The 12,088-nt window shown below is 33.2% G+C and overlaps 1 protein-coding gene across 1 annotated transcript; it reads right to left on the bottom strand.

The window, feature by feature from the left end:
• Positions 1–1,530: 1,530 nt before the first annotated feature.
• LOC132719957 (C-type lectin domain family 4 member E-like) lies at positions 1,531–11,799 on the bottom strand. The gene is made up of 5 exons (XM_060703919.1): positions 11,663–11,799; positions 6,446–6,591; positions 5,988–6,084; positions 5,408–5,514; positions 1,531–1,657 (listed from the first exon to the last, which is right to left on the bottom strand). The coding sequence occupies exons 1-4, from the start codon at positions 11,712–11,714 to the stop codon at positions 5,441–5,443; spliced, it is 369 nt and encodes a 122-aa protein (XP_060559902.1). The 5' UTR covers positions 11,715–11,799; the 3' UTR covers positions 1,531–1,657; positions 5,408–5,440.
• Between the last annotated feature and the right edge of the window lie 289 nt (positions 11,800–12,088).

Raw genomic sequence — 12,088 nt, 5'->3', positions numbered from 1 at the left:
AATTGATTAGTTATTTTCGATTTAAAGTGGTATTTCTGAATAAAAAAAAAATGATCACTAAATAAACAAACGTCTGACTTTTATAGCTTAGCCAATGAGTTATACTTACAATATACAATTAAATTCTCTTCCGTTTCATTTTCAAACAATAGCTAGTGCGCAAATATTATTTACTTCCAAAAAATATAAAAATCATTAATCAAATTTATTCACCATCAATCAGTATTTTAATAAGAAATATTGAATTATTGTCTAACTTATAAAGTTATTTACTACATGTTTTAAAAAAATATCTTTGGATAAAGGACCTTTTTAGTGGATGTAGTGTCTCAATCAAAGTTCTTTAAAATCAGAGGTGACTTTGTCTGAAGGTTGAAGTATAATTAATATGTAAATCGTTCCAGTTGTAATATCTCGAAAATCATCTGATGATTACCTTCTCGATATTCGTTTTCCAGCGTTTAATCAAGAAACAGAACCCGCTTTCAAAATTTATTAAAATTCGCCGATGATTGGCTGTTTGGAAAGGTCTCGAGAAATGACATTGTATTTGGTCACGGGTCAGGTCTAAAGCGGAGCGTTATTTAGAGCAATTTTTATCATTCAACACTACCTATTTGTGACGTATTCATATACGTATTTGTTCACAACATTTGTGAAGATTTCGTAAGTATATTTTCACACGTGTGATGAATTTTATGTGTAAAATCTGCCGTTTCACAAAGGCCAACTTCGACATTTTCTATTTTTATCATTTTTTTTTACTTAAATCCTACGTAGTGTGTTGCACATAGTTATTTATATAACAGCAAGGCAACATTCCAAGGGCACTTTTTCTGATTTTCCTCTAAGAGCAACATATCGAGGACTTGATGCAAATCCGTTGTAACTCATAAGAAGAAGATACAAAACTGTTTTACACATTTGACCTCGTTATAGATAAATATACACATTGAACCATCGTTATACATAAATACACACCTTAAACTCGTTATACATGAATAAACACCTAAACCTTCGTAACACTTCAATATACACCTTAACCTCGTTATACATGAATATACACATTGACCTCGTTATATATGAATATACACATTGACTTCGTCATACATGAATATACACCTTGACCTCGTTATACATGAATATACACCTTAACCTCGTTATACATGAATATACACATTGACCTCGTTATATATGAATATACACATTGACTTCGTCATACATGAATATACACCTTAACCTCGTTATACATGAATAAACACCTTTAACTCGTTATACATGAATATACACATTGACCTCGATATACATGAATGAACACCTTAACCTCGTTATACATGAATATACACCTTGACCTCGTTATACATGAATAAACACCTTGACCTCGTTTCACTTGAATTAACACCTTAATTCGTTATACATGAATATACCTCTTGACCTCTTTATACATAAAAATACCCCTTGACCTCGTTATACATGGATAAAACACATTGACTCGTTATAAATGAATATGATGTCAATTAAATACATTACCTTATCTCACATATAGGGTAGTGTGAGGCCAGCACACGGAGCGTCGTGCCAGCCGTTAAATACGTCAGTCCTGCTTGCAATCACGGCACAGTCTTCGTCACCCTCGCTTCCTGGTTGCCCGGGATACCTAAAATATGCCTCGCATGATTGAACATATTTTCAAAAAAACGTTGAATTTTGAAATAAATGTGTGTTTCATATTTATAACTCAGATAAAATATTAATAGGCCACTTATTGAACTACCCACTGACTGTATGTGTACTTGAATATACGAGAGGTAGATATCAATGTGGCCATACCACGTGACTTTTCGGGTACGGAACACGCCGATTTTTCACCCGATTCAGGTATGTTTTTTATTCATAACTTATTTATTACTCAACCGATTTTGATCAGATAAGGCGCAGAGTACCCGTAATTATATCAGCTTTCCACGGTATATAAAAATTCTGAAAACCCCTGAATGGTTTTTGAGAACATTCGAGTACAGTTTTCTTCTCATAGCCGGGGCCGAGGGGAACGGTACACACTCATTTGTCATAACAAGCGATTTCTTGCAAGTCATATGTTTTTTGTCACTATTTCATAGAAAAATACATGTTAAATCTGATATATTTAAAATGTCCAATATATCGAGTGAATGCAGTGATGTTTAAGCATATTTTCATAAAGTTATGTTGAAATGGTACGGAACACACTGTTATTTAAAAAGATACGGTACACACACAATTTCTGTCTTTAATAAAGTATATGAAAATTTAATTTGAATTATAATGTGAGTGATTTTTTTTCATAGTTATACATTTTATTAATCTGTTTTGCAATGTATCATTATGCTTACAGTTTGATGTAAACAGGATTATTAAAAAAAAATAAAAGAACATTTTGAGAGTACGTAGCGCAAAATTCGATTTTAAATGTTAAACAATTATTATTTGGCTATTAAAATGTTAATATTTTTAGGGAGGGATACGGAAAATACATTCAAAATTGTGTTTGTTTTGTTTTTCATTTTTTGAAAAAATTCTGTATTCTTTTCGGATTATAAAACAAAATTTATGACATTCATGGACATCTGTTTATGGTGCGATTATATTTCCATTTAATTTTTTGTTCGAGTCTAAACCGAGTATGAATATAAAAAAAACAAAGAAGCAGTTAAATGTTGATCGAATCTGGAGAATTTGGAGAAAAAAATGCTGGTTTTGATGAAAAGTGGATTTTTTAAATCACGGAAAGTTTAAAAGTATTTTTCTGCAACATGATATTTGGTATGATTCATCTGCCAGGGTCCCAAACTAACTGCATGTATTTTAATTATCAAAATTATTCTACATATGGACAAAGATATTCCCGCAGTTTTACGTGCAATCAAAAATAAAAAGCCGGATAAATTGAAGAACCCATATGGGGAACAAGGTCTGTTATTATAACGTAACGTAGTTTACACAAAGGTAACCTTGTTACATTGCATGTTAAGAAATTTTGGTGAAATTATGCCTATCTTGGACTTTCATTTAAAGATGCTTTAAAAAACATGATTTCATGGATATGTGTGCTTGCGTGTTTGTGTTAAAAATAAAATGATTAAACAATGTCTCCACGAGGATAGTGCACTCCAAGTACACTTTTGATATTTTTTTTATAATACCCATTTGTAAATTAAATGCTATGGAGGCTGCGTTTTCTGTTTTATATACTACATGAAGTAGGTACGTGACAACCTATGTGACTTCGTTGTTTCAATTTTTTATGTGAGAAAGTTTTCTAACTACCGTAAAGAACGTCGGTCATTCTACTCAGGTGCCCGTTCGTACCTTTATATATACCTAAAGGGGCACTTGTTAAACTGGAAAGTCGCCACATGATCATGTCAGTTTTGGTGAGCCGTGAAACCAAACCAAAAATGACCTATATTACCTGAATTTAAAGTTATTCTTAAAGCTTCATGCCTTTAAACATAAAAAATTAAGCCATGGAAACTACATTATTATTTTTTTGGGTCGCCAGACCAAACAAATAATTGTAGCGAAATTTCAGACTCTGATATGCTTATTTGCAACATCAGAAAGTAGTCCGAACTCCTGGAAGCGGTTACTTACCTTTATAAGTTTACTCTAAACGCCGAAAAAAATAAGGGGAGATCACTGCGTAAAGATAGTCAAATGACAGGCGCATTAATTTTCAAGCCTTCTCAGGGAAGAAAAGTACTTCCCGATTGGTCAAAGGTTTCAAATATTGTGTCATTCTTTACAGATATACATGCAATTATTAAGCTCCATGATTATTTACTCCAGTGTTTAAACGAAATAAATTAAGGGTTACAAACACTAATTTAGAATGATATGGTTTCTTCAGGCTGTTATCGTGTAACTTCCCCGTGGTCGAGGGGATAATTACACGCTCGTTTAGAAAGAGAGAGAGATGTCCTGAGCTCAAATCCCATTTAAGGCAACTCATGTTTTTTTTTTTTTACTTTTGTTTTTTGGGTTTTTTTTTCAAGCCAAATGAACATTGAATTGAATATCAGTGTTGCAATAAGCATTATAGCCAATTTACTACAGTTATAAGACTGGAAACAGCATTGGTGGCACTATACAAAAAACAAATTGGTTTGTAATGTCATAACCTTCACCTTTTCTGACATTCTGAGACCCAAACAAATTCAGCGCCTTCTGTGTTTTGATTTTAGCTGTACCTAGTGACTTACTTATTATCAAACAAAATATAAATATATATAATGTTATCAAGTTATGATATTTTTCAGCGATTTAGGTTCATGACATTGTTTTTTTTTTCTTTTTCAGGAGGAAGCAAAAAGACATATCTTACACTTCACTAAAACTAAAAGAAATTTAAAAAAACAACAACAATAAACACAGCATTATAACAACATTTTCTTTCTTATAGAACAATCATTTGAAACGCAAACTACATGATTCTTTTGAAGATCGAAGTGTTTAAACATACCCTAATGGTGATTTTAAGTACTTAGTAGGACAATTACTCCTGAAATAAAAAATGCACAAATACATATTAACATTTGAAGTAAGCATAATGATACATTGCAAAACAGGTCCCAGGGTTCTTGTTTAAAATTAATAAAATGTATAACTATTGAAAAAAAAATCACTCATATTAGATCTATAATTTAAATTAAATTTTCATTATATTTTATTTTTTAGAATTATTTCAAAGACAGAAATTGTGTGTTGTGTACCGTATCTTTTGAATAACAGTGTGTTCCGTACCATTTTCAACATAACTTTATGAAAATATGCTTAAACATCACTGTATTCACTCGATACATTGGACATAGTAAATATATCAGATTTAACATGTATTTTTTCTATGAAATAGTGACAAAAAACATATGACTTGCTAAGAAATCGCTTGTTATGACAAATGAGTGTGTACCGTTCCCCTCGGCCCCGGCTATGAGAAGAAAACTGTACTCGAATGTTCTCAAAAACCATTCAGGGGTTTTCAGAATTTTTATATACCGTGGAAAGCTGATATAATTACGGGTACTCTGCGCCTTATCTGATCAAAATCGGTTGAGTAATAAATAAGTTATGAATAAGAAACATACCTGAATTGGGTGAAAAATCGGCGTGTTCCGTACCCGAAAAGTCACGTGGTATGGCCACATTGGATATGTGTGACGTGTTTTACGTTGGCAGCTATTATATAAAGTTTAAACATATTCTTTTCATACTCATACATATTTTAACAAAAAATGACAAGAAATAATATCATCCGCTGAAGTAAAGATGCGTAATCCTAAATTACATCTCCTAAGTGATAAATCCTCACCATCATGTGAAATTATTGGACTTATTCCCATCAAATGTCATAAAGTAAAAGATAACATACCATCCTGTGAAATTAACAGGCTTATCTCCCTTGTTACCACACCCATAAACCCTCGATCATCTCGTCATTAGCACCTATCCAAAACTCTTGACCTGGGTGCTGTGAAGCTTAATAAATTATGGCTTATGAGGATACTCACTAGTATTTACAAAATAAATCTTAGTTTCATGTGTGTGTGTGTGTGTGTGTGCGTGTGTGCGTGCGTTCGTGTGAACCGTTAGTTAGATACACCGGGTTTTAGATGCATAATGTTCCGTTGAAGTTACACATACTTTGAAAATTATGGACAATAAATACCATAAATCGTGTTGTCCTTTTCCTACAGTTTACATAACAAGTACATGTTTAGAAATATGAGCAGATGCGATCCTTATCCGTTCAGAATCAGAATGAGTGAAATCGAAGACTATCGGTGTACATGTACTTCTTTAACGTATTCATGAACATGATGAAGCTATTTTTAAAACATAGGCAGTTTTAAGTAAAAATCCAGAGAAAACAAGGGGTCATATATTAAACAAAGAAGACACCTTTCTAGACAATTTATCACACATTTTGAATATGGACGAATGCTACTTACGAGTTCTATACATTCGTTCCAGCAAACTTCTGATAAAAAGATCTTCATCTTTACTTTCAATCATTACTAAATCTGCTCCATGTTGTTGGCAATGATGCTTGAAGGATACATTGAAATATTTACATCATGATATTTGCATAATGATATTAAATGACTTGATGCAAAGGCGCAAGTGCTTATTTAATCGAATAAATGCGCGAGCGAAGGCGACAGTACTTGCTGCATCAATTAATGGGACGCAACTGAGTTTGTTTGACATGAGGAACTGGAAAATTATCAAAGATTTATATACAGTTTATCTAGGCATTAAAACTTTAATTACGATGTTTAAATATATACAAGAAATTCTACCCAGATATATTCCTATAAATAGTTTTATAAGATATGTACTCAGTAAGGGTTTGTTTCACGTATCTTGTCTTTTATTTATTTTTAAATTCAATCAAGCAGAATCTTACAATAGCTTCTGTCCAGTCGCAGCTGATGTTGTCACTGATATAGTAACAGGAACCTCGGAATGTTATCCAAGCATCAGGGCACTGAGATGCCGGACATTCGCACTGCTGTCCATGTGAAACCACCTTCAAAATCATCATCATCGCATCTAAAACAAACAATAACTTATAAACACATTGAATTACAGGCGCCAGTGATGACAGATTGCTACAGTGATGACTGATTGCTGCAGTGATGACATATTGCTGTAGTGATGACAGATTTGCTGCAGTGATGACAGGATTGCTGCAGTGATGACAGATTGCTGCAGTGATGACTGATTGCTGCAGTGATGACAGATTGCTGCAGTGATGACATATTGCTGCAGTGATGACAGATTGCTGCAGTGATGACAGATTGCTGCAGTTGATGACTGATTGCTGCAGTGATGTCAGATTGCTGCAGTGATGTCAGATTGCTGCATGATGACAGATTGCTGCAGTGATGACAGATTGCTGCAGCGATGACAGATTGCTGCAGTGATGACAGATTGCTGCAGTGATGACATATTGCTACAGTGATGGCAGATAGCTGCAGTGATGACAGATTGCTGCAGTGATGATAGATTGCTGCAGTGATGACAGATTTATCATGACAGAAATGATATTAATGCGCAAGGTACATCGAACAAGATTTAATTCACACGCAAACTTAACAGGGCAACTATCAATTAGTGCCCTCGACACTTCCATTAGTCTATCCACGAATATTACTAATTGGCATAATTCCACTTATATCGATACTTATTAAATGGTTGTGTTGGTTCCATTCTATTTGCGATAGCGATTGCGCCAGGACCTATTTAATGGATCCGTAATATTTGTATAAATGTAAGTTTTTTTTTTAGTTTTTTTAAACCAAGCTCTTTGTACTATTTTGTATGTTGATCCAAAGATAACCTTGGCACAATGTTACATGCACGATTAAGTGGGTCAAACATAAACTGTATGACAGAGAAATTACCCAAAATGTGTCTCCTCGTAAACGAAAACACACAAGTTGATATTTGGTTAAAGCTACGTCATATTTGGATATTTCGTATAAAATTTGCATTCTAAATGATGAGAAAAATGTTCTTCGTTGCACAGAAGTGCTTTCTTCGATTTTTGAAAAGTTTTAATCGTTTTTTTTAGATTGGTCGGAACTGCCGAGGGCTTTCATTTGAACAGATCACCAAAATGTGAAAGAGCCATCGTTTAGTACTAGTATTCTTTTCGGTGTTCCTAAAATATTTCTTTTGTCAGTCCCGGACATGTGTTAAATTTTCGTCTTGTAAGTATCTCAACCACATAAATATACTTCACTTGTTTTCTTAAAGTCCTTCAACAAAGCTTGAATTCCATTGAATAATAAGAGGATATTTTTTCGTTTGCGTGAAATATGGAATATATTTTCACGAAACATGATAAAATGCCACATATTTTCACGAGCCGGTACGGCGAGTGAAAATATGAGGCATTTTATCATGTTGAGTGAAAATATATACCATATTTCACAAAAAACGAAAAAATAACCTTTTTATTTAATTTCGTTATCAAAGAAAATGGTAACGAATCCCCTTGCTTGCTACCAACTGCAATTGTACAGCGCGCAGTAATTTATGCGTAAGCACGCGCTGTTTGGCGCTACATTGTGACGTCATGTAAACAACTCTTTAAACGTCTGTACAGCGTTAATTACTGAATTAAAGATATTGGTGTTCGGATTAATTTTCTTAGTTAGACCATTTTCTATCATGCTAGATAGTTTTCAAAACAATATTCAAGAAAAAGTTGTTTTGTATTTATCAGATTTTTCAAACAAAACGGCGAAAGCAGTCCCTTAAAATAAATATGAGTTTTGACTCCGCCCACTTTCATATTTATATTTCATATTTATTTTTAAAAAATATGAAATATATTTGACTGAAATAGCACCATATTTCATGGGTAAAATTAAATAAATATATATATTTCTAGATGTTGATGTAATAACATTTTCTCCCATATGTAAAATAATTGTATGAGCTTCAGAATATAGGGAATCAGAATTAAGGTGGGGATCCATTCGATCTGTTCTAAAGTCACCCTTACCAAAACATTTCACATTTCCTGGTACACACATTTTATATGTATCTTTGTAGAACTTAGCCTGTTCATATAACTTTTCCAAACTTAACAAACTAAGCCAATTTATATAGAATATAATATGAAGAAAAAAAAGAAGAAAAAACAAACAAGATCAACAAGGAAGGGCGGCATTCAATGAATGCATCCCCGACAATCTTGTGTAAATATTGAAAATAAAAAATGTGACCATTTCATAATAATTTATGACATTTATTGATATGACTGTTGCCTAAAAATGATCTTGATTTTGGTCAGAATGTTAGCCACGTTCAGAGCGTTTCTGCTATCATCGGTAGCCTCGAAAAATACATGTTCTGCTTACAACGGCAACCTTTTCGCTTCGACCAGGCTAAATTGGATGCCTGTTACATTTTCAAGAAAAAACCAGTGGTTTAATATTTTGCATGTGTGACCCTAATTGAAGGTTGTTCATGGGTATAACACAAAATCCCCATATTGATTTTGAATTTTAGAAATTTGGAAAGAAAATAAACAACAATTTCACAGATTTTTCCGACGCTGGTAATTTGATCCCGCTCAAAACCTTCAATACAATGGGGTAATGTGTTCAAATTACATAATAGTATCCCCATGTCAATGGACAACAAGCTGTAGCAATAAAATTGTTATTATTTGCGTAATGTGGATATACCAACCATATATATAAGGTCATCCGTCCGTGCAGGGCACAAAAGGCAGCTTTCGTTGTCGTGTATGGACCCCGGACATATCACAAGTCATGCCCTAGGTTAAATTTTAAGCACAAAATGGTAATAATTAACCTCTATTTCAACGAAATATTAGCCAAAGATAGGAATTTTGAGTTAACAGTGGGTCACTGTTCGGCGACCTTTGTGAACCTAAATGTATATTAAACTGAGACAATATGAAAAGAAGGTAGCCCTGAAAAGGGCTGTTATGCCAGCTTTGTGTCGTAGGATAAGAATTTATATAAAATATACATTGTTTTATATTTTGTTATTCATTTCAAATAAAATATATTAACTGTATTTAAATGTGTTATATGTTATTTGACCCCTGATACTGTACCGTTATACTTCTCTATATTTCTATTATTCTTATCCTACGACATATGGGACCAGCCTTTCAAACCGTCACTCTCTGGGCTAGGGGCACACGCACTCTTGCAGAATTTCACGCTTTAGTCAGAACTTCGGCACCTTACTTCATACACGCTAAGTCGTGCCACCTTAAGCGTAATTCCAAGCTGTAGAGGTCATAGAGGGCATGATATATTGTATCATACATGTAACTATATATGCAATATATGCCAATTTAAAAACCGCATCATCGTCTTCATGGAAACTATAGACCAAAGCTCATAAATTAATGATTAATAATTTCAGACGTCATAAAGTATATCACCGTTTAAAGGGAGATCTTGTTGTTTTCTTTACTAGAGAATAGAGATGAATGAGAATAGGACCTAGAATTGACCACTGAGAAACACCAACGATTAAATATAGAGGAATATTTAGATAATAATAATAATAAAAATAATATTGATAATATTAATAATAATAATAATAATAATATTAATAATAATAATAATGATGATGATGATATGGTGATGATGATTGTGGTGATGGTGGTGGTGAGGATGATGATGATGATGATGATGATGAAGTTTTCGGATTTAACTCAATACAGGATTGGAGCAGTACCTCTAGACGCTTGCAGAAATCATGATCACAAAATAGACAAATATCGTTTTTTTCGCCGAATTTTACATTTTTCCTTGATTATCGTACTTGATTCGGTGTGAAAAGATGAATTAGACCTGTTAAAGTTCATTCCGTTGGGTAAAAAGACAAGATTTTAGCATTTTATCATTCAAGCGCCTTGTCCGGTATATACCGGAATACGGTATTTAGTGTGGTGCTCCAATCCTTTTTTTAGTCACAGCCGAAGTTTTCATTTAACCAGAGAACTTATATCATCAATCTTCCATGACAACATATTCAAACTATCAAAAAACATGAATCTAACATACAATTTGTAGTATGGAATTGACACTTACAAAGCTTACACTTGTGTATGAAAATATCTGAAGTATAATGTTTTAAAATTGTTTACATAATCTGATGTAGCTTTTTACATGTATAATGATGAAGGCTCATCAAACGTTCCAAATGTTCCAAATACAAGATCAAGAACAAACAACGCATGACTTTTGAAATTGTTCAGTATTTGATCTAGGGATAATTAAGGTACACTGATATGAAATAATACTAAATACCGAGTTGGTAGAGTTTAATAATGTTTTGAGATTTAAAGCTAGCGGAAGCTACTCGCCTAGCCATTAATTAAATAACGAATGCATACTTAATGTTCATCTGTTTCGGACATTTCACGATCACCAGGCTTAAGTTATCTTTTGTTTACGTTTTGGGTAATGCAGCTGTGTTTAGACTATTTATTTAACTAGACAGATAGCTAAAATGTCTGGTTTATATCCGAATTATTCATTTAACACGATTATGGAACAATAATAAAATATAAGTATGACTGCACTGTATGTAGTAAAAGGAAAGGAAAAGTAAAAAATAGAAACGAAAAGAAAAGGAAAGAAAAATGTAAGAAAAGAAAGAAAAAGAAGAAAACGGATATGCTTAAAGGAACCAAATTATACCAAATAGATTTGTGTAGAATCATGCATGTAAATCATATCGACAAATGAACTAATTGGTAGTTAACAGTTCCACGAGTTAGGAAGTAAGTTCAGAAAAATATATCGCAATTCAGACACTATAAAGTCATTTCTTACTTCCGCCGCTGAGCTCAATAGGTCGAGCATATATAAATAAAAATAGTGGGTGCTTGCTCGATCTTCGTTCAAGGTGTTATCTCTCCGGTAAAATTAATCTCGGACATTGAATCTAATGGTCATTTTTCTTTCCCCTTCATGTGGGATTAGTAGTCTGTCATAAGCGGAGTTACTGGTTAGTTATCCTGGAAAGCCTGTTAGGTGGATTGACAGCCGATATACTACCAAATAATATGTTAACATCGGTGAAAAAATAGAAGAAATATCAAACAAACAAAACTTACAAAACAGCCATGTTTTCATTTTATGATCTAGGTTAGTAAACGAGACGCACATCAAGATAACACGGGGTTAGCGTAGTCTTAATCAGCTAAAAAGAAATTTTATCAACTAATGTTCGTCGTATATGATAAGAAGTAAAAGTACAGTGACTGGATTTTCAGATAATACAAACATTTCATCCAAGCTATACCAATCAACAAATTAACCGACGGAATTCACTTTTCAGGCAAACAAATACTCATTATGGTAGGGTGACAATCTAGACATTTAGAAACTTGAACCCGGACCCATTTTTTAACAAAGCGTATGTTCCAATATATTTGTAGTTTTCAAAACTGCTGACATAAATTTGTGGCGAACAGAGAAATCCAAGATGGCGTCCAAGATAGCCACCAAAAATATGGAAATTACAACCTACGTACTTTTAC

Source organism: Ruditapes philippinarum, unplaced genomic scaffold, assembly GCF_026571515.1.
Source record: "Ruditapes philippinarum isolate M1 unplaced genomic scaffold, ASM2657151v2 ctg18069_1_1_1_1, whole genome shotgun sequence".
Lineage (NCBI taxonomy): Eukaryota > Metazoa > Mollusca > Bivalvia > Venerida > Veneridae > Ruditapes > Ruditapes philippinarum.
The sequence above is the reverse complement of the archived record's forward strand: the minus strand, read 5'-3'. Positions and strand labels throughout refer to the sequence as shown.

What these genes read in the sequence shown, in the direction of transcription:
- LOC132719957 (XM_060703919.1), bottom strand. Translation starts at nt 11,714, where the DNA reads ATGTGCGTCTCGTTTACTAACCTAGATCATAAAATGAAAACATGGCTG. An exon ending in GCGACTGGACAGAAGCTATT is followed by an intron (nt 6,085 to 6,445) that starts GTAAGATTCTGC and finishes GTATCCTTCAAG; the next exon opens with CATCATTGCCAACAACATGG. An exon ending in GGAACGAATGTATAGAACTC is followed by an intron (nt 5,515 to 5,987) that starts GTAAGTAGCATT and finishes TAATTTATTAAG; the next exon opens with CTTCACAGCACCCAGGTCAA.